The sequence below is a fragment of the Arvicola amphibius genome, chromosome 3 (genome assembly GCF_903992535.2).
Source record: "Arvicola amphibius chromosome 3, mArvAmp1.2, whole genome shotgun sequence".
Lineage (NCBI taxonomy): Eukaryota > Metazoa > Chordata > Mammalia > Rodentia > Cricetidae > Arvicola > Arvicola amphibius.
In genome coordinates, this window is record NC_052049.1 from 76,826,441 (window position 1) to 76,851,047 (window position 24,607).

Sequence of the window (24,607 nt, forward strand, 5' to 3'; positions counted from 1 at the left end):
TCCTATAGCCATACTGATGAATTTCTTGCATATCACCATAGAACCTCCACCTGACGATAGATGAAGAAAATGACAGAGCCCCACACTGGAGCACCGGACTGAGCTCCCAAGGTCCTGATGAGGAGCAGAAGGAGAGAGAACATGAGAAAGAAAGTCAGGACCGGGAGGGAACCTCCAGCTGGCGACAGATGGGGAAGGTGACTGAGCCCCACATTGGAGCACTGGACTGAGCTCCCAAGGTCCTGATGAGGAGCAGAAGGAGCGAGAACATGAGGGAGAAAGTCAGGAACGAGAGGGGTGCGTTCACTCATGGAGACGGTGGGACAGAACTAATGGGAGATCACCAACTCCAGTTGGAATGGGACTGATGGATCATGCGACCAAACCCGTCTCTCTGAATGTGGCCAACAGTGGGGGCTGACTGAGAAGCAAAGGACAATGGCTCTGGGCTCTGAGTCTTCTGCATGGACGGGCTCTGTGGGAGCCTTCTCAGCTTGGTCGATCACCATCCTGGTCCAGGGGGGAGTTGGGAGGACCCTGATCTTAGCATAGAGTGGGGAACCCTGATGGCTCCTTGGCCTTGAGAGGGAGGGAGGGGAGGTTTGGGTGGAGGGGAGGGGAGGGAAGGGGGAGAAGGAGGGGAGGGAAGGGGGAGGAGGAGGGAAGGAGATGGAAATTTTTTAAATATAAAAAAAAATAAACCATGAGGAAAAAAAAAATAAACCATAAAAAAGATCATTCATGGTTGTTTTCCAGTTATAAAATATTTAGGAATAAATCATTTTAGTTGAATAAATTATCTTCAAATTTTCATAATTTAAGTACACATAAGAAAAATAAAGCTTTAAAATTATTGTGACAAAAAAATCCAAATAACACAAGCTCTTCCTTCCCTATTAAATTCTAAGTGTCTACTATATTACTGCTAATCATAAAAATAATTTGGAGAACAGATCTTTAGATCATTCTCATCCTGCATACCTATAAGCAAGTGTGTACCAACTGAATGGCAAGCGTTTATGTCTGCCACAATACAAAAGCTCACATCAAGTTTACACTATACTTACAAGTTGTTACAAAAATAAAATTCCAATCTCTATCTGCAATAAATGGCCATGTATTCAAAGAAACCACTGTGTTCCAAGTTTTAAAAAAACAAGATGAAAAATTCCTGTAAATTTGTCTTTATAAGCAAAGATTAATATTGTGAAAGGAATATTGTAAGATTTTATAATCGATCAGGAATTTTTAGGCTTTCTGTCTAGCAAAAGCCAAGTTTTAAATATTATTCCAAGCCTCCACGTGGAAGGAAAACAAATGAAAAATCTCCTCAGTGAAAGCAGAGGAGAATGATACACTGCCCACGACTCAGTCAACAGCAGACCCCACAAGCTGACCAGAGTCACACTTCCCCTGGACCGGTGATACTGTGGGTATCAGTGCACAAACTGTGGTGACTCTGGAGTGCATCCATATGATTGCTAGCTACCTGTAAGTACACCACACTGATGGTGTGCAATCTTGATGCTTGAGGATGCACCTGTGCACCTGGCTTATAGAGTCACCATGCTGTATTTTATCATAATTTATCCAATGTTTTCTTTCTACTTATTTAAAAAAAAAAGCTAGCTGCAAGTTGGGCATGCCTGGAAGTTCCTGTACTGTCACAACATCCAGACATGCACTACCTCCCCCATGATGCCCTCCAGTGCTGCTGGTTTCTACCTCTACACAACCTGCCCTTATATATTTATTTTTTATCATTTATGTTTTTCTGTACCCAGTCTTTGTTTACATGAGTTAAATAACATCATGTACTGCTACTATCCCTGGAATAGTGTTTGGTACAATAACCTGCTGCACTGGCCTGTGGCCTGAAAGCCAGAGGTTGTAATATGCAGCCAGGCGTATGGCAGGCTACAGTGTCAGATACAGGGATGTATTCAATGTTCATACTGGAGAATTTCCCAAGAATGCATTTCTCAAGAATTATTCCAACTGGTATATAACAAATGTCTATATATTATACATCACTTAATTTCCAGCTGTTATTACTACATACAAATGAAATAGAAACTTTTATAGGGAATATGAAATTTGGAAGTAATTTTTCAAATACCTTAAGAGTATCTATAAAAACTAATCAAATGTTGATCCTTACAAACTCAATTAAGACCACAATAATTTCCTTAGTAAGGCAAATTAGGCAGTGAGGGGTCACTGCCAAAGCACTACAACTACAGTTCATTTGACATCAACTGTGGCACAATGTAAAGGTTTGTCCCCTTAGCTCCTCTTATGAGAAGGAGGAGCTGTGCCTACTCACTGTTGGAACTCCCCGGGCTCAGATGAGTCTCACTAGCACCAAAAACAATGTGCTTTGGGCTTTGCTGGAAGTGACAGGCCTGCAGCCCAGATTCCCAGAGGAACACAGCGAACAGCTCATTCTGCACGAGACTTCTTGTTATAGACCCTGAGCTGTATTCACTGCTGGTTCATCTGCAGTCAGGACCTAGATTATAAGTGGCGCATACCTGTTGGTTAATCACTTCCAAACGTGAGTCTTGCAGATGTGTCTTTAACCACTCTGTCGCCTGAGAAGACGGATCTATCAGGAATGGGCACACACGACTCTGGGGGAGGCGGGGAGAGAAACCTTTTTAAATAATGGTAACGTTTTATTTAAATAAACAAATTCCTAAAACTTGTCAATCCACTGCAAAATTAGCTTTTCTATGTCTTTGTATAACACAACTCTATCAAGCACAAAGTGGAAGAGATGGTGTGGCTTGTAGCTGCACCGAAAAGCACTTAGATAAATTACTAGGATCAAGTGATAAACAGTTAAATCTAACTACTATAAAGTGAGCATACTCTGCAGACTTCCTCAGAGGGACACTGAATAGGCAGTCCCTCCATTAGGGCCGAGAGAAGTAGGAGCTCCTTCCACAGACTGCCTCACACTGGGAGAGCTGTAAGCACTGACGCTGCCCTCCATCAGCGCTGAGCAGATGAAGGGACGCAACATACAAACAGAAAATGCATATTACCTAGGTGATATTTTTATTTGTTTATTTTTATATTATGTACATTAATGTTTTGCCTCGTGTATGCCTGGGTGAGGGTGCCAGGTCCCCTGAAACTAAAGTTAGAGAGAGCTGTGAACTACCTTGTAGGTGCTGGGAACTGAACCCAGGTTCTCTGGAAAAGTAGTCAGTGCTACAACCACTGAGTCATCTCTCCAGCCCTGTCTGTATTATAGTTTTAAATAATCATTATCTAGTAAATGGTTTTAAACAACAAACCAGTTTTTCTGAAATTTTCTCACTTAAAGAACAACACACTTGCTATAGTGATAAGAGAACACACATGACAGTCGGTGTAATGCAGAGACTTCACCTGTGCCCCCCAGAAGACATCGGAAACTTCCGTGGTACGTCAGAGGAAGGCAGTAGCAGGAACGAACAACTCCCCCAAACAGTTTCCATCAGCAACAGTGTTGGGCCTTTCCAACAGCTGCTCTGAGTCTTTGTTCTGCAGACAAGGAGCTCCTCCCACTGTGCTTCCTCACACAAGCCCACCACTGCTTGCCCCTCACCAGGCATACAGTGGTCTCTATGCTACGCTGTATGAAGGCACAACCCCTGGCAAAAGGACTTGGCTAGCAAATGGCCTATTCAGTGTTACTGTATGTTTGAATCTGGCTTTCTGCTAACATTCAGTAATAAACCTTTCAGTTCTAGCAAATTTTGTCATACCCTCAACATCATTACTTTTAAAATTAAAAGATTTCTTACCCATGATTTTAAACCAATGATCTGATGCAGTCAGAAAAAAAAAGAGGTTTATTTTTAAGTGTCTCATTTTAGCAAAGTATGTGTAACAAATCTATACCAACCTACAAGTCGGTTTTAATCTTATATATACTTCTTCACAGAACTTTAGACAAACTGTCTAAGGTACATTTTATCTCTGTGTTCCATGATAAAAATCCAGTTAAAATTACACTGAGCACATTGTTACAAATAAAAAATCATGAGCTTCCATTCCTTCATTCGCTCACCTATAATGCTAGGTGACAACCAATACAAAGAGTCCAGAAATGAGGAAGACGAATTTCCTTACCTTCAATGACTTCAGGTCCAGTTAAGAAGCAAAAATGAAAACTGCATGATGAGGAAGTACACAAGATATACAGGGACACATGGATTTGGAGTAGGAAAAGCCAGGTCAAACTAAGCCAAGAAAGTTTATCCAGGTAAAGGAGCTAATCCCACGATGGAAAAGAGGCTATAGAGGCTGGAGCCCTGGGACAACTCCAGCACACTTGTTACATGACGAGTGATGGAAAGTCCCTGGCATACACTGAGGGACACTGTGATGAGCAGACTAACACTTCAGGAACATCACTCCAAGCAAAGGAAATAAGCAGCACGGGGGGGCGGGGGGGGGGTGCTGCTGGCACAGCCATTTCTCTTGGTACAAATGAAGCCACAGAAGTGGATGTCAGTAAACATGATGGTCCTGGAGACATCTGAGAAATGAATTTAGTGACAACAAGTCACAGGTCTGGGCCTAAATTACTGAGCTAAGATCATGCGACCTCCCAGAGAAAAAGTAAAAGAAACAGGCCATGGCATGCAGAGGGCAAGAGAGGGCTTCTAATGGAGAGCAGCCTGTCCTACCCTGCACGGTGCGCTTAGGGGATCTGCTACATCACATTCAGAGAGTGGCCACTTGCCACTGCACAGAAATGTGAAACAAGAGGCTCATCTGAATCCTTTTAGAAGAGTAACAGGCTGGTGAGTGCACAGAGGAGAGAGGGATACATTTTTAACATGGAAACAAACTGAAATTGGTCAACATGAAATTAGTAAAAGCCAATGGTCCCGAAAGATAGAGGCAAGCTGTCTGTGATCAAATCTGTCTACTCCTTAAGACAGAGGGAGCGGTATGCTGACATGAGCCTATACATACAGGGCTTTGTGAAGTGGACTCAGAAACATCAGGAGTTCAAGGTCACCCTCAGCTACGTAGCAAGTTCAATCCTTAGCAAATTCATTTTACAAATGTTACCTAGTATGTTCATACATGTTATTAAGCATATGCTTCCCAATCACATATTTAACTACAACATATTTCAGACCTAACATATCTTAGATTTGGGATACAACATAGACCATAAATGCAAATTAATCTATTTTCCAAGTAATTTTTTGAGGGTGGACAGTGAGGATGCATTAGGAGTGTGCATAGTATTCAAAAAACTAGTCAATATTAATTGAAATTTAATATAAGGTCATTATTAAAGTTAAATTCACAGGCAAGTTCCCATATTGATTATGAAACCCAATTCTGAAGACAAAGTTGTCTTTTTGTTATTATCAATATATACATATATTTTCTCATAAACATATATTCTAAAGGCTTACCTTCCCCATCATTCATTCTTAGGAAATAATTTTTAAAACATCATAGCTCCTGGGGGAATTGTTTGTGGTTCTTTTTGCTTTGAGGTATTGTGATATCATCTCACTATGTATATGCAACCTACGATGACCTTGAACTCGTCAAAATCCTCCTGCATTAGCCTCTCAGGCTAGGATAGCATGAGTGTGCCACTATGTCAGACTTATCAACACTTGCAAATTATGACTTTCTTTGATAACTGAAGTGAGCAGAAGGATCAATAAGTATGACAAGCATGATAGAAATACACAGAGTGTAAATACACAGAACACAGGTAACACACTGACACAGCATGCTGTCTACAAAAACAACTGAGACTCCAGATGTCTATGTCAGTGCAAAAGAAGATAAAAAACTGTTCAGGAAACAAATCAAAAAAGAATAAAATCAATTTAAACTAATAAACCATTCAATTTGTAGTCAGTGACTTCTTCCAGGCAACAAACCTAGACTAAAGTATGGACAATTAATTAATAGATATAATATAACAAAACAAATTAGAGAACTAAATAGGACCCAAGCCAAGAATCATATAAAATATTTTCATGCTACCTAAGAAGAAACATTTAATGTACACAGACATACACACTCTCTCTCTCCTCTCTCTCTCTCTCTCTCTCTCTCTCTCTCTCTCTCTCTCTCTCTCTCTCTCTCTCTCGAGGGAAGTAAGATAATAAAGAAAAAATGTTCAGAAAAACAGGTTACAGAGAGGAAAGAGAGAAAACAATGGTGTATGAAGTGTAATCTGGTGAGACAGGACATTAATCCTGTCACTTAGGAAGAAGTTAGCAGGCACTTCGCACAGGCCAGCAAGGACAGTTCAGAGAAGGCACTGGCCCCAAGGCTGACCACACAGAAGACCTGCACAACGTCGTCAAGCTTCACGCATGAATATGCACACACACAATAAACAAATGTAGAAAATGTGAAAGGTTCACCATCTTAATGATAAAACCAAACTTCATTTAAAGTTTGTGATCGAGTCATGAAGCAAAACAAAAGGACATAACTATGAGAAGGAGACAGTGTGGCCATGACGGGGATGCGGTGAGAGGACGACACTGGGGGGAAGAGGAAGCAGAATGGACTGAGTGCAGAGTGAAGCTGCCGCTCAACAACGTAATAAGTTTCTAGTCTATGATGTTTGTAACCATGGCTCTCAGTGCGGCTTTCATAGTCACTGCCAAGAAGGTATTTTCAACTGTAGGAAAACACACGAATGAAGAACTTTCCAAAATGTACAAATGTTCTTTTCTAACATGTAGCCCAAAACTATTTTTCTCATTGAAGAATTTTGTTTGGTAAATTAAATTAAATTGAAATACAAAATTTATGAAACAAAGAGAGTATGATATAATTCAGGGTACTCTACAATATAACTATGATTACTACAAAGTTCAATTTTAAGTATTTTATCATCATAAAAGGCCATCTTAGCTTACACTTTTCTATTTAATTAAAAATAAATTTCATTGAACAGTAGATAATCATTTTAATTGTTAATTTTTTTGCCATTTTATTGAACTAAAGAAAGAATAGCTTCAGAGTTACAGCGTGTTGACACTGCAGGGTAGACAGTTTTCAACATAGTACCTGAGAATATCTTATCAGTTACCTGTAGGATCACAATGGCATTCTCTACAGAGAGGTCATCAGATGGAAGGCCTTCACTTTTCCAGATCAACTGCTCACTTTCAGTACAAAGAAATCTCCTTAGATCAAATTCTGAAAAGCAAAAGTATCAAGCAGTCAGTACAGCAACCAGCACCTGACAGACAGACTGGTACCATAGCAACCAGGACCTGACAGACAGACTGGCACCATAATGACCAGCACCAGACAGACAGACAGACAGACAGACTGTACCATAGTGACCAGGACCTGACAGACAGACCAGCACACGAGGCCGTGGCATGCATTGGCCTCACGCCCATTCCTGTGCATTAAAACATAAACCCAGAGCCGGGCGGTGGTGGCGCACGCCTTTAATCCCAGCACTCGGGAGGCAGAGGCAGGCGGATCTCTGTGAGTTCGAGACCAGCCTGGTCTACAAGAGCTAGTTCCGGGATAGGCTTCAAAGCTACAGAGAAACCCTGTCTCGAAAAACCAAAAAAAAAAAAAAAAAAAAAAAAAAAAAAACCATAAACCCAGGAAAAAGCTTTGCAAAAAGTAAAAATGAACAGCATTCATGAATGAACGAATGAATGTTTCACAGTCACATTAAGCTGTAAAAACCACAAAATTCGCAAGAAAAGTTAGAGCCTCCTATTTTACCTTGGCATGTGATAGTAATGCTAATAAATAACATACTTGGATAGCTTTGTGCAAAATTAAAAATAATTCAGAGGGAGGCCTGTGTCTCATATGGATGTAGGAGTAGAAAACTTATAGTAATTTAAACAATTTACAAAAACAAATCTGAAGTAGACATACTATCCCTGATGACATACAGGTTAAAAAAAAAGAGAGAGAAGTAAAGGGAACAGAAGTGGAGGGCCATTTTTGTCACACTGAAATTTAAAGCTCATAATAATTCAATACAAACTCTCTAAACCAGCTGCCTTAGTCCATTCTTCCAGACAGTTCTTCCTGAGGCCTTCCGGAGCAGCAGAGAGGTAGGTTATGAACGCAGCTGCCAGCTGAGCTCTTTTGGGGAGGGTAGCTAACTCCTCCGATATCTCAGAAACCTGGAAGACAGTACATGTGGGGCACTCCCTCAGGAGACAGTTCCAGTTAAGAAAATAACCCAGCACTCATTTAAGTAGTAACACCTTAACAACTCCAAACTTTCAAAAGATCAGTAAGAACTCAAAGTTTTTAAAAGTTTGAGACACAAGATATTTCTATAAACATGTTTTCTTAGATGCATGTACTCCACCACACACAATTAAATTAAAATAACTTTAAACAGAAAGTTACCAAGGTTGAAATCATGGAACATATCAATAAAAACAATTGGTGAACAGTGCTGAGTATTAACCTTATTGTTGTGGCAAAGTTCCCTCAGATCATTGCCCTCCCTGCCCTTCTCATCAACAAGGTGGGCAAGCAAAAGCCAACAGTGATTTCCTAAAGTATGTTCATAGAAAGACATTTAGATTAAAGACGAGCTTACTTATTGATTCATCATTCACTTTTCACTTCAGGGTTATTTTTCAAAGGCCAGCTATAAACTAATGGATATTTGTCCTGGATTCCTTATTTAGAAAAAAAAAAGAAAATACATTCATTACACCCAGGTTTCCTGTGTTTGCGGCTCTTCTAGACAAACCTGTGAGTTCCATCTCCTGTGTTCTCTGTCCAGCTGACTAATCAGGACTTCTGCAGCTTTGATGGTCTCCTGTGCCTTACTGACTTCAGCTTCAAGTTTGGCAGCTTCTGAAGTCCTGCTCTGAAATCTAAGAAAACATTAACATACAATTAGGAACCAAAAAGTTATCCTTGGAACATACTGATAATATGTGTGTCTGAAATACCATTAATAAGACAAGTATACAAACATACACACATAAAGTCTTTCATTCTTGCTCAAGTAGCACTCAGTAGCAGAATATACCCAAACACAGCCCTAGGGACACTTCTCTGCACCAATCAGTACATCAGTCTGTACCCAAGGACTGGGACACAGGCCCTGCAGGCAACATTCTATACACATTTCTCCCAGTGTTTACTCAAGGTCTTGATCCTAAGAATAGTCAGCCATTTTCTAGAATTGCTTTTCTTCCTATTCTAGCTGCACAAACCCATCAGCTGTCTTCTATCAATCTGTTGATTTCATTGGTTAATTAATAAAGAAACTGCCTTGGCCAGCCCTTAGGTGGGTGGAGTAGACAGAACAGGAAGAAGGAAGTGAGGTAGATGGCTCAGTCAGATGCCATGCCTCTCCTAAGTGAGATAAATCACCATGCCTCTGCTGTCTGGGTCAGATGCAACGAAGCTCCAGCCCAAGATGGACGTATGCTAGAATCTTCCCGGTAAGGCACCACTTCGTGGTGCTACACTGATTATTAGATATGGGTTAATCAAGATGTGAATAAGAGGCTGGAACTAATGGGCCAGGCAGTATTTAAATGAATACAGTTTGTGTGTTGTTATTTCAGGGCATAAGCTAGCCGGTGGCCGGGAGCCGGGCGGGATGAAAAGCAGGCCTGCCCGCAGCTCATCACTACAAGCTACCATGTGAACTTTTTACACGATGATAAAATATTCTATCTTTAAAATTTCCTTGAGCACATTCTACCTACTCTCTTCCTCTCATCTTACTTCCTGGCCTAATCCTCTCAAATATCTACCTGCTGAAACAAAATATCTGGTCCATTGTGTATCATCTCTCACGTAGTGTCTACCTGCCAGATTTAAGCAGTGTTTTGTGTATTCTGTATATGCATGTGTGTGTGATATGTGCATGTATGCACTGTGCAGGTATGTTCATCTGTGCAGGAACATGTGGAGGCCAGATGTCCATGCTGGGCTGTCTTCTACAACCACAACTCCACATTTCCTTGACAAAAAGAAAATTTCTAAGACAAATTTTTATGATTTTTCTAAACTTAGCAGTTTTCCTTAGCATGCACAAGGCCCTAATTTTGACCCCTAGTACCACAAGGGAAAACACATAACCTATAGAAAAATATTACTAGTATTTATTTGGGCTGCTCATTTTTTTTTCAGAGAGAGTCTTGTATAGTCCAGGTTGCCTTATAACTAGCCATGTAGCCAAGGATGCTCTTTGTTCATGCCCCAAGTCCTGGGACCACAGACATGAGCAATCACGTAGTTAAGTAAGAACACTTTGTCAACTACTCTCTCCCTATTGCAACTAGATAGTACCTCAAGAGGAGGTAAAAACAGTGGGTACAACCAGGTGTGAAACTTTTCAAATGAGCTGAGACATGCTACAATTCCAAACTGGACTTACTTTTCTTTGAGCTCTGACACTTTTTGACCAACAGAGTTAAGAAGATCTTCTAGCTTTCTTTTTCTGTCTTCAGTTTTCTTCAAATTCCTGAAGTAGGATTCAATGTTAGACATCATTCTGTTTTAGATTTCAGTGTTAAAGTAGCACTTTAAGGAGTGATATCCTAGCAAATGTGACAGAACCGCCACAGTTCTGTGTTATGACACTTATGCATAGATAAATAAAACTGCTAAAATTAAAAATGAATCTTTTGATTAACTCGTATTGCTTCTTGAAGAGGAGGAGGAGGAAGAGGAGGAGAAGGAAGAGGAGGAGGAAGAGGAGGAGGAGGAAGGAAGAAGAAGAAAACAGTAAACATGTTCATCTATCATCTCTTAGAACTATATTAATGATACCAATGAAAAACATGCACACACCCTGATATATAATAAAGAGAATTCAAATGTGTGGCACAGACAAATTTTCAATAAAATTTCGAAAATAAAGACTGATAGGTCAGAATAAAAAGCCAAATTGAGATGCCTGCAAGAAGGAATGGTAAAATAAGCAGAACTCCAAACTGCTCAGAGAAGGTAAGCAGCAACTGTCTCCAAAAGGAACTGAAAAGCTAGAGACACAAATGTGTCCAAAAGCTGTAAGATGCACTGGAGGCTGGATCTCAATTGCATCCCTCCACTAAAAGCAGACTTTTAAGTCAACACATCTAGTTGACAATCCACCGAACTCTACCTAGCCCCACTGATACCATATATTTAAAAGACAAGATACTTCTTTACGGGAAAAGTGAATACTACTCTCACTCTAAAAGGCACCCCATGCTGAGGAGTGGTCATTGCCCAGCCAAGCTACACCTGAACACCTAATCCTCACACCAGAAGTGGGGGAATGCAAACTACACACTCTAGTGTCTATGACTGTACATTCGTTACTCAAAGTCAAGGACTGGGCATGCCAAGAATGCTTCCTAACCAGAACCAAACAAAGCAAATGAACACATGATTATAGGAGGAAGTACTGAAGGCTGGGAAGAAAAGAAAAAGAAAAAGAACATCCTCAAGTGGCTCGAGAGAATGTTAGAGGAAAAAATGGAAATTTGGAAGAAACTAACTGGGCACTGGAGATACAAACAGAACAGTGCAGCAGTGGGAAACAGGGTGAGAAACTAGAACACAGGAGCACAGGTGTGAACGGCAGGCAGATGCACTATGTGCACTAACTGCTGAATCCCTGAACCAAGGCCCCCCACAGGAGACGTTTCTCTATTTTGTACAAAGTGTCATAATTATTGCCAGAACCCAAAAATTATCAAGACCAGATATAAGAAAATATGAAATTAGTTCCAGCATTTGAACAACTGACTAGGAGAGTTTCCTGATCACAAAAGTGAAGGAGGCTAGTAGAGCCTCGGGTCTGTCCTGGTGTGTACCACATGCCATGGGTGAGGAGATATTCCATTCACCTAAACATGTCAGGAAAAGGAAAGCAGAGGTGGACAGCATATCCAAGGGTCCTCATAAAAGGATCTCCTTGTCCTTAAAAGAAGCACAACTTAAAAATTAATAATTCCAAAAATATCATCCTGTCTTGAACTAAAGCAAAAATTGAAAACTGTACCTGTGAAATGGGCAGTTCATTTGCAAATAAGAACCGAAGCAAGAACTTCCTGAGAAAACATAACAACTCCCAGAACCAAGCTCCTTTGAGACTTGCTGATAGTAAGTGTGCTGCAGCTTCCTGGGTGATGGTTTCATAGACCTGCAGCCGTATGCCCCACTGTACGGTGACAGGGACAGAAGGAACTACTTAAGGAACAACAAACACCTCAGGACTAACAGGTGCACTAGCTATATGTCCACCAGAAATAGAGTCTTAAAAACTTTCAAAGAGGGAAAATACGGGTAACATAGAAAGAATGGGGAACATCCTTTTTCAAGAGCAAAGCTTGCCCTGGAAGCCAGCAGAAATGGGGTTCCACTTGGGAAATCAGGTTCTGCACCATCAGAAGTGTGGTTGCACTGAGATCAGTTCAAACAGACTACCAGGTTTCGTCCGCCACAAGCATACCTCACTCTGCACATTTAACAGAAACCAAGGCAACGCTGAAGCTCTGCCACAGTCACATGAAGAAAAGAGCCCATCAAAATCACTATATACAAACCACTCTGATACTGCACATGTATGATAACAGAACAAACATGTGAAGAGCTCGAAATATTTTGTCTCATGTACATTTTCATAGGAAATGAAAGATATATTCTAGGAAAACAAGGAACTAAAAAAATTTATAGTAATAAATATAAATTATTTATTTATAATAAATAAATTTGTTTATAATAAAATATAAACAAAAGATACAGAGGAATTGCCCAGAACAATGATGACAAGAAGTTCCAAGATACAAGTTTTAAGCAGGACTCTAGAGGACTAATCCAAGAAGAACACAAAGGAAAAAAGAAAACCAAAAGATCATCCACTATGCTTTCAGGTTTGTGCTGACAGGTGGCAGATAAACCCACAGCATGTGAACGGAAAGGATGACCCACTGTCAGAGTGGGGACAATCGCACAACGAGGATGGTTTCTCTTTACAAAGTCCAAGATTTGGGGTTCAGTCTCCAGTTTGTAAAAAAATTGGGGGAACAAGAAAATGATGTGCAAGACAGATAAACTCATAAGACATGTGTCTCAACTAACAAAATATTTTCATTGTCAAAATAATAAAAAACAAAATGATTTAGTTCAAAATTTTCATATAATAGTGAAAAAAATTAAAGTTTTTTTTCTCTACAATGGGTTCATAGGTAATGTCAAAAGTTAATGACACATTCAACAAACATCTTGGTCTGCATTTAGAATTAATAATAATAATAGCAAACTGTATCTCCAGTCTCCAAAGTTAAGTAGTTGAATATTCTTCCTACCTGCTCAGATGCTGTTTGGGGAAATGTATCTTAAATATTTCCAGAACTTCAATGTCAAAGTGACATTACACAGTTCTACATGTTCAGCCATTCTTTTCCTACTTTGATTCTTTGGAAGAAACTCCCACCTGTTCACATACACAGCAACATGGACACAGGAGAAGCCAGGAGAAGCCAGGGGCTTCTGCTACCCATCTTCAAGTTGGCTGCTCTTTGGATCTGCTCAATTCTTTCTTACCTTGGGATTTCACCCACTCATCTGAAAGCTTACTCTGTAAGCTGTCATTTCAAAGTAAAGGCAAAAAAACCCACCCCAAACCAAAATAAATACAAACAATATAATACATGCATCAAACTGACGGCAATGCAGGCCAGACCATCCATACTTACGACTCTAATCCTGACTGCTCTGTCTCCAGGGGCTGGATCCGTTCCAAGACATGGGAGTACTGTACATTGGCCTTAACCCAGGCAGCCAGAGGTGCAGCTGCAATGCTGGCACGCTTAGCGTTCTGAAAAAGCCATCGCAAGATACCCCACACCCAACTCAACATCAGACAAATGCAAAGCTAATGTCAACAATTTGTCTACGAATTTATTGAGAGAAATAAGTTTTGATGAACTCTACTTGCAGCTCAGTCAGTCTCCTTAAACACACCTGATCTTTTAGCACACACATGCACCAACATGACTGCTGTCTCCTTTCCAAAGAGTGCACGTGGCCTTTTCCTTTTACATGTGATAACTTTTATTAAATTAGAGGAATTTTGAAAGCATTATTACTGGTGTCAAAGAAGAGTTAACATTTAAATAAAGAATTTAAAAAGTATCAGAATCATTGAAGTTTAGTCAAACTTCAAAGAAATGTGATACACGTATGAGGAAATAGATGCTCATTACTGCAGATGCACCCAGCAGAGGAAAAAAGTGACTCTGGGAATAATGTGGGAAAAAGAGAGAAAGGGGTAAGCTAAGAGCAAACTCTAGATTCAAAGCCCATATGGAACAGCAAAGCTGAAGCTTTGTTTCTCCTAAATTTTAGCTCTTAGGCTATTTAGACAATGGTAATATCAGGGCATCCCACACTAGAAAGCCAGTGACACAGAGTAAAAAGTAAGCTACGCTTTCCAGCTTGGGCTCGGCAGAATGGCTCCCGCAAAGAAGGGTGGCGAGAAGAAGAAGGGCCGTTCTGCCATCAACGAGGTGGTGACCCGAGAATACACCATCGACATTCACAAGCGCATCCATGACGTGGGCTTCCAGAAGCGTGCTCCTAGAGCACTCAAGGAAATCCGGAAATTTGCCGTGAAGGAGATGGGGACTCCAGAGGTGCGGATTGATACCAGCTCAATAAAGCCGTCTGGGCCAAAGGAATAAGGAATGTTCCATACCGTATCCGGGTACGTTTGTCCAGAAAACGTAATGAGGATGAGGACTCACCAAACAAACTACACATTGGTAACTTACGTGCCTGTTACCACATTCAAAAATCTACAGTCAATGTGGTTGAGAACTAACCTACTGAATCTCAAATAAAGTTGGAGAACTGCCAAAAAAAAAAAAAGCTACCTTTGGATCAAAAGATGCTTTGTTTCTGAAGAGAAGCTCCTCTACACTCTCTCGTATCTCCTTTGGGATGTTCCGTGCATCAAAAGTTGCAATGTCTTCTCTCACACCCCTTTTTGCAAGGAAGCTAGGAAGAAGGTACAATATTTCAACTATGGGCAACTAAAAATTGTTCTTTCTAAATAAATGTGTTGTGGGTGGTACTTAAAACCAATGAGTTGACAGGGATAAGATATGAAGATTTAACAGAGCTAATAACTATCATGCTTTAATAAACAAGAAACCCAAGTTTTCAGTGTGAGGCGGTCTATCTGCCATCCAGTGAATAAACCAGAGACAGACATGGAGTGTGAGAACCACACTGTACAGCAACAGACTCCCCCTGCATGTCAACTATTATAGACCCCTCTAGAGTCTTCAAAGACATTTCTAAAGTATCCCCACCCTGACCTCTAGGTCCGGAAGGAAAAATGACTCCTCATCAACAGCACAAACCCCAGCACTGATATACTGGGAAAAACTTGAAGTGAAGTGGCTCCGTGCCTCGTTAACTCTCAGTCCTGTCTAGTTTCTCTCTGTATTACTCTAACTTCTCCCTTCTCCCTGAGTCTCTCCCTTACCTTCCTCTCTCTTCACCATCCTCTCCTCTGTTTTCTCTCTTCACTCTCTCGTTCCAAACCATACCCAAAGTATTAAACTCTCAGAACAGTGGTTACATCGTCTCCATCAGTAACTATAGTGAAATCACAATGCTTTTCTATTTAAGGGTTAAATAAATTATTAAGAGCAATGGCCATTCTTCAAGATTCTCGGGCATTCCTTTCTTCCTTTGAATAATCACTTGCAGAAGATTTTTAGATTTTGAGATAATCACACCTCTCTTGAAATTTCAGGGTAACCTGTGTAATATGTACTTAGATAAAAGTCAGTTTGAGGGGCTGGAAAGATGGCTCAGGTATTAAGAGCACTGGCTGCTCATCCAGAGGACCTGGGTTCAATTCCCAGAACCTACATGGCAGCTCACTCAACTGTCTATAACTCTAGATCTAGAAGATCTGATACCTTCACATTGATAACATAAAATGAAGTTAAATAAATTATTTTCTAAAAGTTAGTTGAGATATAATAAAGGAAATATTTAGAATGATCCATGAAAAGCCTGGCAGGCAGCCATGATGCCAACCACAGGAAGTAGACCAACCCAAGACAAGGTACCAGAGTACAGCTATAACTGCCACAACTGCGGAGGAGGGGAGGCAATGTGACTGCAGCAGAAGCAGTCACTATGTCTGCGCAGGGGATAAGGAGACATCTGCTATTCCAGGAAGGCTGAAAGCAGAGACTAGCTGGGTAGATTTAAGTGCTGTCCTAGAGACAACCTTCTAATGGAAAAGAGACAACAGGCAGTACTGGAGATATTCAGGGATAGTGAGCACTTGTGTTGGATCTGCGGATGAAGAAAATGGATGGTATATGGAAAAGAACTTGCCTACTTTTCAAGACCCAGTTCAATTTTCATTGTGAGACATGCCCTCACAGTGGCCTCTTGCATTCTGGGTGCCCTCAAGGAGTGTTCTTATGGTGCGACATCCTCATGGTGGGATGACCTCACGGTGGGATGCTATCACAGTGGGAAAACCTACTTCCTAAGGAAACTATGCCTTAGAGACTTAGCCGATGTAAGGTTAATACTGACTGTGACCTCGACAGGAGAGTTATTCAAGAGATAAACCTTTGCTTTGTGACAGTTCTCTAGACTAGGCTAGCTTTAGCATTCCTATGAGGTATTACCTAGATGAGGTATATGAATGGGGAGAGCCGTATGAGCTAGGGTCTTGGTCTGTCTAAACAGAGAAAGCAAGCTGACCTCTAGTATTTGTCTCCCTCTGCTTCCTGACACTGGCTCTACTGTGACCAGCTGTGCCAAGCTCCTGAAGCCTGGCACCGCACTGCGATGGGTGGTATCCTGGCACCACATAAGTCCTTTCTCTCTTAACTGGCTTTTGACAGAGTATTTTATCCCAACTCCTGGAGAATAACTAAGACAGAAACCTAGCATGAGTGTGTTGAGAGCAGGATGGACATGTGAACACTGTGTTCTTCAAAAAGGACATGAAACCACTTAATAATACCAGGATACATGATGAACAGAATGAGACCTGGGAAAATGATGGGACCGCGTAACACTGTCAGGAATAGATGTCCTGACTCAGGGAATAAAGAGCCAAGAGATCATACCAAGTTTGAATTTTAGATAAAGCAAGTCAACTCTAACAGGGATCAGTAGCTTTAAGATTATGAAATATGGAGCCAGACAGACCTGAGCTTAATATTTTCTAGCAGTGAATAGAGACAAGTTACTAAACTTGTTCAGAGTGAATTCCTTAAAAATAATGGGATGAGAACATTCACTTCACATAGTCATTATTGTTTGCCAAAAATGGAAAAAAGAGCACAAAAATTGAGAGTGAGAGTGGAATTGTTGCTGGAAACACTCCTGATGGTGTGGTGCGGAGCCTCTAGGACAGTGTTCTGGGGAAATTTAGACAAATGGGTTGAGATGGGCTCGTGAAGCCTGAGGTTGCTGGAGGAGCTTAGAAGACGGGAAGAAAGGCTGGTAAGAAAGATGGCTCATGACACTGCAAACAGTAACAATGGCCAGGAGCTTGTTACTACCAGCACCTGCCTGAGTTGCTGTGAGAGGGAACATTTAAGTCATAGTTTAGTCAAGATGGCACACACAATTTCAAGATAACCCAGAATTCAGATTATCATGGACTGCTTTGTTTTGGGCTTAAGGAGAAAATTGTAAGCAAAAAGCAGAGCAAGAAGATTTTAAAATCCTGCAGTTTCTCCCAAAAAAAAAAAAAAGAAAAAACAGAATAAGGCTGGAGCCAATAAATACATAAAAAGAATAATGATATAATTAGTAATCCAATAAATTAATAATCAATAGTCAGCTAAAGGAACTTGGGCTATTAGAAAACAACAACAAACAAAACACCACAATACCATGGGACAAGGCATAAAAAAGTTTGGTAGGTGTTTTCTATTTCCCTCCATTTGCATGCAAAATTCAAGATGTCATTGTTTTTTACCGCCGAGTAGTACTCTAATATGTATATATTCCACACTTTCTTCATCCATTCTTCCACTGAAGGGCATCTAGGTTGTTTCCAGGTTCTGGCTATTACAAATAATGCTGCTATAAGTGTGAGCCTTGTCAGTTTGGTTGCTCACCTTCCTGGACCTGGAGGGAGTTGGGAGGACCTTGGACTCAACATAGTGTAGAGAACCCTGATGGCTCTTTGGCCTGGAGAGGGAGGGAGTGGGGGTATGGGTGGAGGGGAGGGGAGGGAAGGGGGAGGAGGAGGGGAGGAGATGGCAATTTTTAATAAAAAAATAAATAAACTGGAAAAAAAAAAGTTTGGTAGGATCTCAAGCATCAGCAGACCCAAGACTGTAAAGGCTTGATCTCATCTCAAAGACTCTGCTAAGGGCAGAGAGCTAGCTCTGTGGTACCCGCTCTCACACAGCTTTCTGTGACAAGTGTTTCCCTGGGATCAGTAATTGAGGCATTCAGAGGCAGAAGCCAACACCATCTGAGCAGGCCCAGCTAATGCTTAAGCTAGTAAAAACCTGGCATTATTCATGTGATTGCAGGGTTTGACGGCATCCAGCATGCAAGAATTATGGGGCGGTAAGAAGATTTCAAAGGAAAGTGTTGGAAGCCACAGAAAGTATAGTAGGCCTTGAGAGGGTAATGAGTGAAGCTAAAGATAAAGTGGACGACTAAGGAAGTTAGAGGTAGCAGAAACATGGGAAAGTGAAAGCAAGAAGTTATCCCAAGAAAGGACATGTGGGCTGAATGAGGACTAGGACTACCCCAACACTCGAAGATTTAAATGACTAAGCTATGTGTTCCAGATATGGACATGAAGCCAGAGAATTTAATGCTTGCCAAACTAGCTTGCAGATCTGCTTTGGCCCCAATTCCTTCCTTGTAGAACGCTTATAGTGTGTCACTATTTGTTTAAAGTACACAGCCGGCTCCTTAATTCTATAGGAGCTAATAGAGGCTAAGAGGGGATAAGAGGTTGCCTAGCGTCTCAGAAGAAACTTTGGACTTCTGAGCAATGCTAGAACCATGAAGACTCGGATCTCACGAAGATGGACAGAATGTACTTAGTGATAGAATGCCTTTCAGGAAAAAGGGGGTAGAATGTTATGGTTTAAGATGTGTTTGGGTACCAAGCTGACAACAGGTGTTGAAACTTGAGGTAGTTAATCTTGACTGTCAGTTTGAGAGGAGATTAGTAAGGCCCTGACACCTCTCCAGAGGGTTCATGTGCAGCACAGTTCTATAGGCTGGAGCATCAGATAGATAGAATAAAAGGACACATCTGTTTAGTTTGCTTACTGGCTCTGGTGACATGAGCTGGTCCACCCCTCTCGACCATGATAAATACCTCTATAACTGTGATCCATGCATGCCGGTGAGTAAAGTTCACTGGTGGAAAAAAATTTCATATAAATTAAAAAAAAAAACAACTTACCTTTTCATGCTTACCCACGATGTATCAAAGATACCCATTAGCCTCAAAACTCCTTCAAGAATGTCTCGAATTACATCTGGTGGCATGCGTAGTGAGCGGATTTCTGAAAGAGATTCTGGTCTAATGTTTCCAACGGCTAGCTTAGCTTCATTGACTAGAGGCTAAGAGACAAACATCAGGAAGTGTCAATGGATGTGCTGTTAAAAACCAGGAACAATTTAGACATCATATAGAACACAACTGGCATTTCAGTCCAATGACTATAATTACTAACTGCCTTTCTTTATTAAACACACCAAGAAAAGAAGGTTCACAATAATCAAGTAAAATATCTTGCCACCATGAGTGCGCCATTCTAATTTAGCGAGTCTAATTTGTTTTGAGATACTTTTCCTTTTTCTGGAGGAATTTGTACTTTAGGAAAAGCTGTGGTGCTTCATCCCTGGCAGGCTCTCTGACCACCTCCATGTCTAATACTCGGGGCACAGACTACACTGACAACAGTGCTAGGAAAGAATGAGCCACAGTGATATTTAAGCTCAAATACACTGTTAGGCAAATATGTGAAAGGAACATATTCACATTTAATTGGAACATTAAAACTTACTTGAACTTCTTTTAATTCATCATCAATTTTACTTTTTCTTTCTTCAATTTTAACAACTTCTTCTGCTATTTTCTGTTTTAGTCTTTCAAGTTCCGTTTTTTGCTCACTCGCATCCTGGAGGAATAGTTAAATGACATTACAATCACTTATAACGCACTCAGTATTTAAAAGCATGACAACCAAAACAATCTTTTTAAAGAAGAATTTTTGGTCAGTAGCATGATGAAGGAATTTTCTCAGTTGAGGGCCCTCTCCCCAGATAACTCTAGTTTGTGTCAAGCTGATGAAACACAGAACAACCAGGATAATTAAATACTATATCTGAGGAATAGATGAGACAGATGATAGCACAGAGGTCTAGTGTGATTCATAAGTTGTCCACAAATATTAGCTCCATTTTACCACCATCAACAAAACAGAAACATGGAATAGGAAAATCATGAGTTCGTTCTCAAGTCTGCCTTATTCTACAAATGCAAACCCAGGCTGAAAGGGTAACTTGACAGTTACACGCAAAAGGAGATTCTGCTGCAGAACACAGAGGGGACGGACAGCTTCACAGCCCTCTGATGCCGGAGGTAAAGTGATATAAAGGACAAAGCATACCGGGCACAGGCAACATGACACCAGGCCAATAACAAACTCACAAAAGTTTCCTTGGAATAAGTTCAACAGAAGAAAGGTGATGCTTAGGAAATATAATTAAAATTGAACATACCATCAAAGTATAAATATGATTTTTAAAAGGTATTTTATTATTTACCTTGAAAGTTTTAAAGGGGGAAACGTCAAAGTCTGAAGGAGAGAGTAAGCTAAAGGACATACCTGTTTGGCAAGGAGAACGCAGACAACATCGGCTGCACACAGGTCTACACTGATCTAATATACATGAGCATGAGGTACCTAAAGGCTTGGCACCATCAGGATGAACAATATGGAAAATGACATGCAAGTTCTCTAAAGCTCAGTGTGAGCCAGTATGGATGAACGATCCCTTCTAATTCAAGATAAAAGTCTTATTTTTCATACTGATTACCAAGCAGCCCCAGATGTCATCTACCTGCTTACCTACTGACACCTGACCCTCCCCAAGTACCTGCATGGACACGGTGATCTCCTGAAGGGCAGCGTCAGCTTCATCCTGCTTCATCCGAAGCAATACGCTCTGCTCACCAGCCTTTCTGTTCAGCTCATCCACAAGAGCTTTGGCTTCGTTTAGTTTAGACACACCAGCCTAAATCAATACAACATTGATTGGAGCTATAAAAAAAGGAATTCTATATACACATAGCAAAGCCCTTCATGAAACAATCAAACAAATAGAGAAGGGGACCATTTTTTTCTTATTGCTAATTAGAATGTTTTGTATGTGTCATTTCCATTAAGATGCAACAAAATACTTATCAGATATTTAAGGTAAAACACTTTAATTTGGTGGTTCTCAACCTGTGGGTTGTAATCCCCTCGGAGGTCACATATTATATATTTACATTACAATTCATAACAGTAGCAAAATTACAGTTATGAAGTAACAATAAAATTTTATGGCTGGGAGTCATAATATGAGGTCAAAGCATTAGAAAAGCTGAGAACTATTGTTTTAAAGCACGACAGAGATGTTGAACAGAACAACATAATATTCAATAACCTAACTAGTGGGCTGACTCTGCTTTACTCATTGTATGGGACAGAAGGCAAAGTAAGATTCAGTGGATCTTTCAGTCTGTAACAGATGAGTCTTGCTTACAGCAGACTTGGCTTGGTTTACTCACACACAGAGCTGGTGGAATGCCCTGCTCTCTGAGTAGGCATTTGACCTGACATGGCCATTATGGGTCCCTACCCTACTTCCCAATCACTAATCTAAGAAATGGCCATAGAAATAAATTCCTACTCTCCTCTCCTGTTAACTAAGGTTTCTGTCCCCTATGAGGACCTATACAGTATATAGGTAACACACAGAATTTAATCACACACATATATGTGTATACACACATATATATGACACAATGAAGGGACAATTCTGCAAGTTTAAATAATTTACCCAAATCACCATTAAGAACTAACCTTAAAATCAACCCTTACCAAAACCAAAATCATACTTAGTTACTGGTTTCACATCCTCTTAGTTCCCCACCATAACTAAGACACTACTGTACCAACACCATACACTTTGGTTAAAGGATAGTGACACATCAATCTTAAACCAACTCTGTCCCACTAGCTGGCTTTGATGTTACAGGAAGGTGCTATGCGGTCTGTTAGAGGAGACATCAATGGTCTTATTCAGTATTGGACCCTAGATGCAACACTACTGACCTGCCAAGTGAGATGAGCTCTCTGGTGCAATAGTGCAAGACTGGGCTTGAGGCCTACTCCAAAGGATCAAATTCACACCAAGCACTGAGACATAGTCAAGCCCATGGCTATGGAAGTCATGGAGTCCTGGTTGAGAGCCTAATGATGTTGTTTTCCTACCAAATGTCATGTTGTCAAGTTCCTTTCTTGTGTTTGTAAGGGTAAAAAGGGCCAAGGAAAAACACCTAACCCTGGCTTGACCACAAGACCAATGTTTGAAATCCCACCAATCCGTGATCTTGCCTCAGAGTCAGGCTGCAGAATCCACTAATCCCTGGGCACAGAATCACACCAATCCCTGAGGACCTTGTGCACAAAATCCCACCAATCCTTAAGCACGAAATTCCACCAATCTCTAAGCATGAAATTCCACCAATTCCTGAACTTGCCCCAGAATCAGACTACAAAAAACCATCAATACCAAGCCACCCTGGAAAGCTCTGCCCCCACAGCAAGAAGCCCTATGTAGGTTCTGTATCCTATTCAGTTGCTGTAGCCTCACCCTCCTGGATTTTCCTCCTCAATAAATCTGAGGTGAGGTTAGTTGTGAGGGGAGACATTTTCACAGCAGTGGAGTCCAGCTGTAGCAGAACTGTAACACTCTGCTGGGGAAACCCTCCCCTGCCAGAACAGAGTTGTTACCCTTCCTTAGGGAAATCTTTCCCTGGAGCAGAGCTTTAACACTTCTGCTGGAGCTGAGCTGCAATGCTTACAATGATTTTGTGGTATACTTTGGATCCCAACTGCCAGGATACCTTTCCATCCAAGCTCCAACACTTACAGTGTTAGCGCCCATCTTGTGGCACTAGGTAACAGTTAATGCAGATAATCATGCATTTCAAAAAGCAGAATGTTAAGAGCCTGTCAGTGTTCAGTTGTAGATGGGCAACTATATCAAGCCCTGCGCTAAGACTCAGAACACAAAAAAGAGCAAGAGGAAAGAAAGGATCAGAGGTTGTGGAGGAGTACCATGAAACACTTTCCTCCAGACATGACATGGCTATTTCACATCTGAAATCAGAGTAGTTCTGGTTACCTGACAAAGATTTCTACAAGATAAACCCAGTTAAAAATTCTAGCATGGTAGGGGAGGGGACCCTAAGAAGTATTGAAGAGCTATTGGTAATTGATGGCTGCAGACAGCTGATGTAGGTGTGTCTTCTATCTATCTGATGATTTCATTGGTTAATTAATAAAGAAACTGCTTGGCCTGATAGGTTAGAACATAGGTGGGTGGAGTAGACATAACAGAATGCTGGGAAGAAGGGAAGTGAGGCAACCACCTCAAGCAGTCGCCATGACTCTCCTCTCTGAGATGGATGCAGGCTAGAATCTTCCCGGTAAGCCACCCCTCGTGGTGCTACACACATTACTAAATATGGGTTAATCAAAATGTGAGAGTTAGCCAGTAAGAGGCTGAAGGTAATGGGCCAAGCAGTGTTTAAATGAATACAGTTTGTGTTATTATTTTGGGGCATAAGCTAGCCAGGCGGCCAGGAGCCAGGCGGGATGAAAAGCAGGCCTGCCCGCAGCTATTCACTACAGACAGCCACTCTCTTAGGATCCCCCATGACCCCTCAGCCATGTATACACAGAAGATTTAGACAACTGAGTCTTAAGTTGGAGAGAAAGTAGAACTTTGGAAAAGAAAATACTCTCTGACAAGTTTAGAAGCTGGCATTCTGATGTGTAGATGGGAGAGGGTGCATATAGTGCCGTGGACTGAACCCAACACCTTGTATGTGATAGGCAAATGCTCTACCCCAGAAGCCAGCATTTTAAAACCACATGTAAGCTGACTCTCTATACTTAGAATAATACACAAAGAAAGCTGTTCCTAATATGAAGTTGCAGTGGAATAGTCCTTTACACTATCTGAAGATACATAACTCAGATTGGTTTAATAAAAGCTGAATGATCAATAGCTATGTATGATTTTCAGAGCAGACAGGAGAGTGGAAAGGAGGAGGGGGGAGAAACCAGGAGAGGTAGAGAAAGTAGGTCATGTAGGAGCTGACGAAACATGCCAAATGGTCGTGTGTAAATTAATAGAAATGGGTTAATTTAAGTTACAGGAGCTAGCTAGAAACAAGCCTAGGCTATCAGTAGCACTTTCATGATTACTAAGAAGTCTCTGTGTGATTATTTGGGAGCTGGCTGGCAGAACAGAGAAAGACTCACTACATACAAATGGTGTCCATTGTGGGACCACA

General features: G+C 40.9%; 1 protein-coding gene across 1 annotated transcript in view; it reads right to left on the reverse strand.

The window, feature by feature from the left end:
* Dync2h1 (dynein cytoplasmic 2 heavy chain 1) overlaps positions 1-24,607 on the reverse strand; it is a 229,932-nt gene that overhangs the window by 106,819 nt on the left and 98,506 nt on the right. Inside the window, 10 exon segments of the mRNA XM_038323616.1 lie at positions 2,535-2,633; positions 7,085-7,194; positions 8,015-8,156; positions 8,741-8,867; positions 10,388-10,474; positions 13,698-13,819; positions 14,877-15,000; positions 19,430-19,590; positions 20,037-20,150; positions 21,133-21,270. Of these exon segments, the coding sequence (XP_038179544.1) occupies positions 2,535-2,633; positions 7,085-7,194; positions 8,015-8,156; positions 8,741-8,867; positions 10,388-10,474; positions 13,698-13,819; positions 14,877-15,000; positions 19,430-19,590; positions 20,037-20,150; positions 21,133-21,270 (1,224 nt within the window).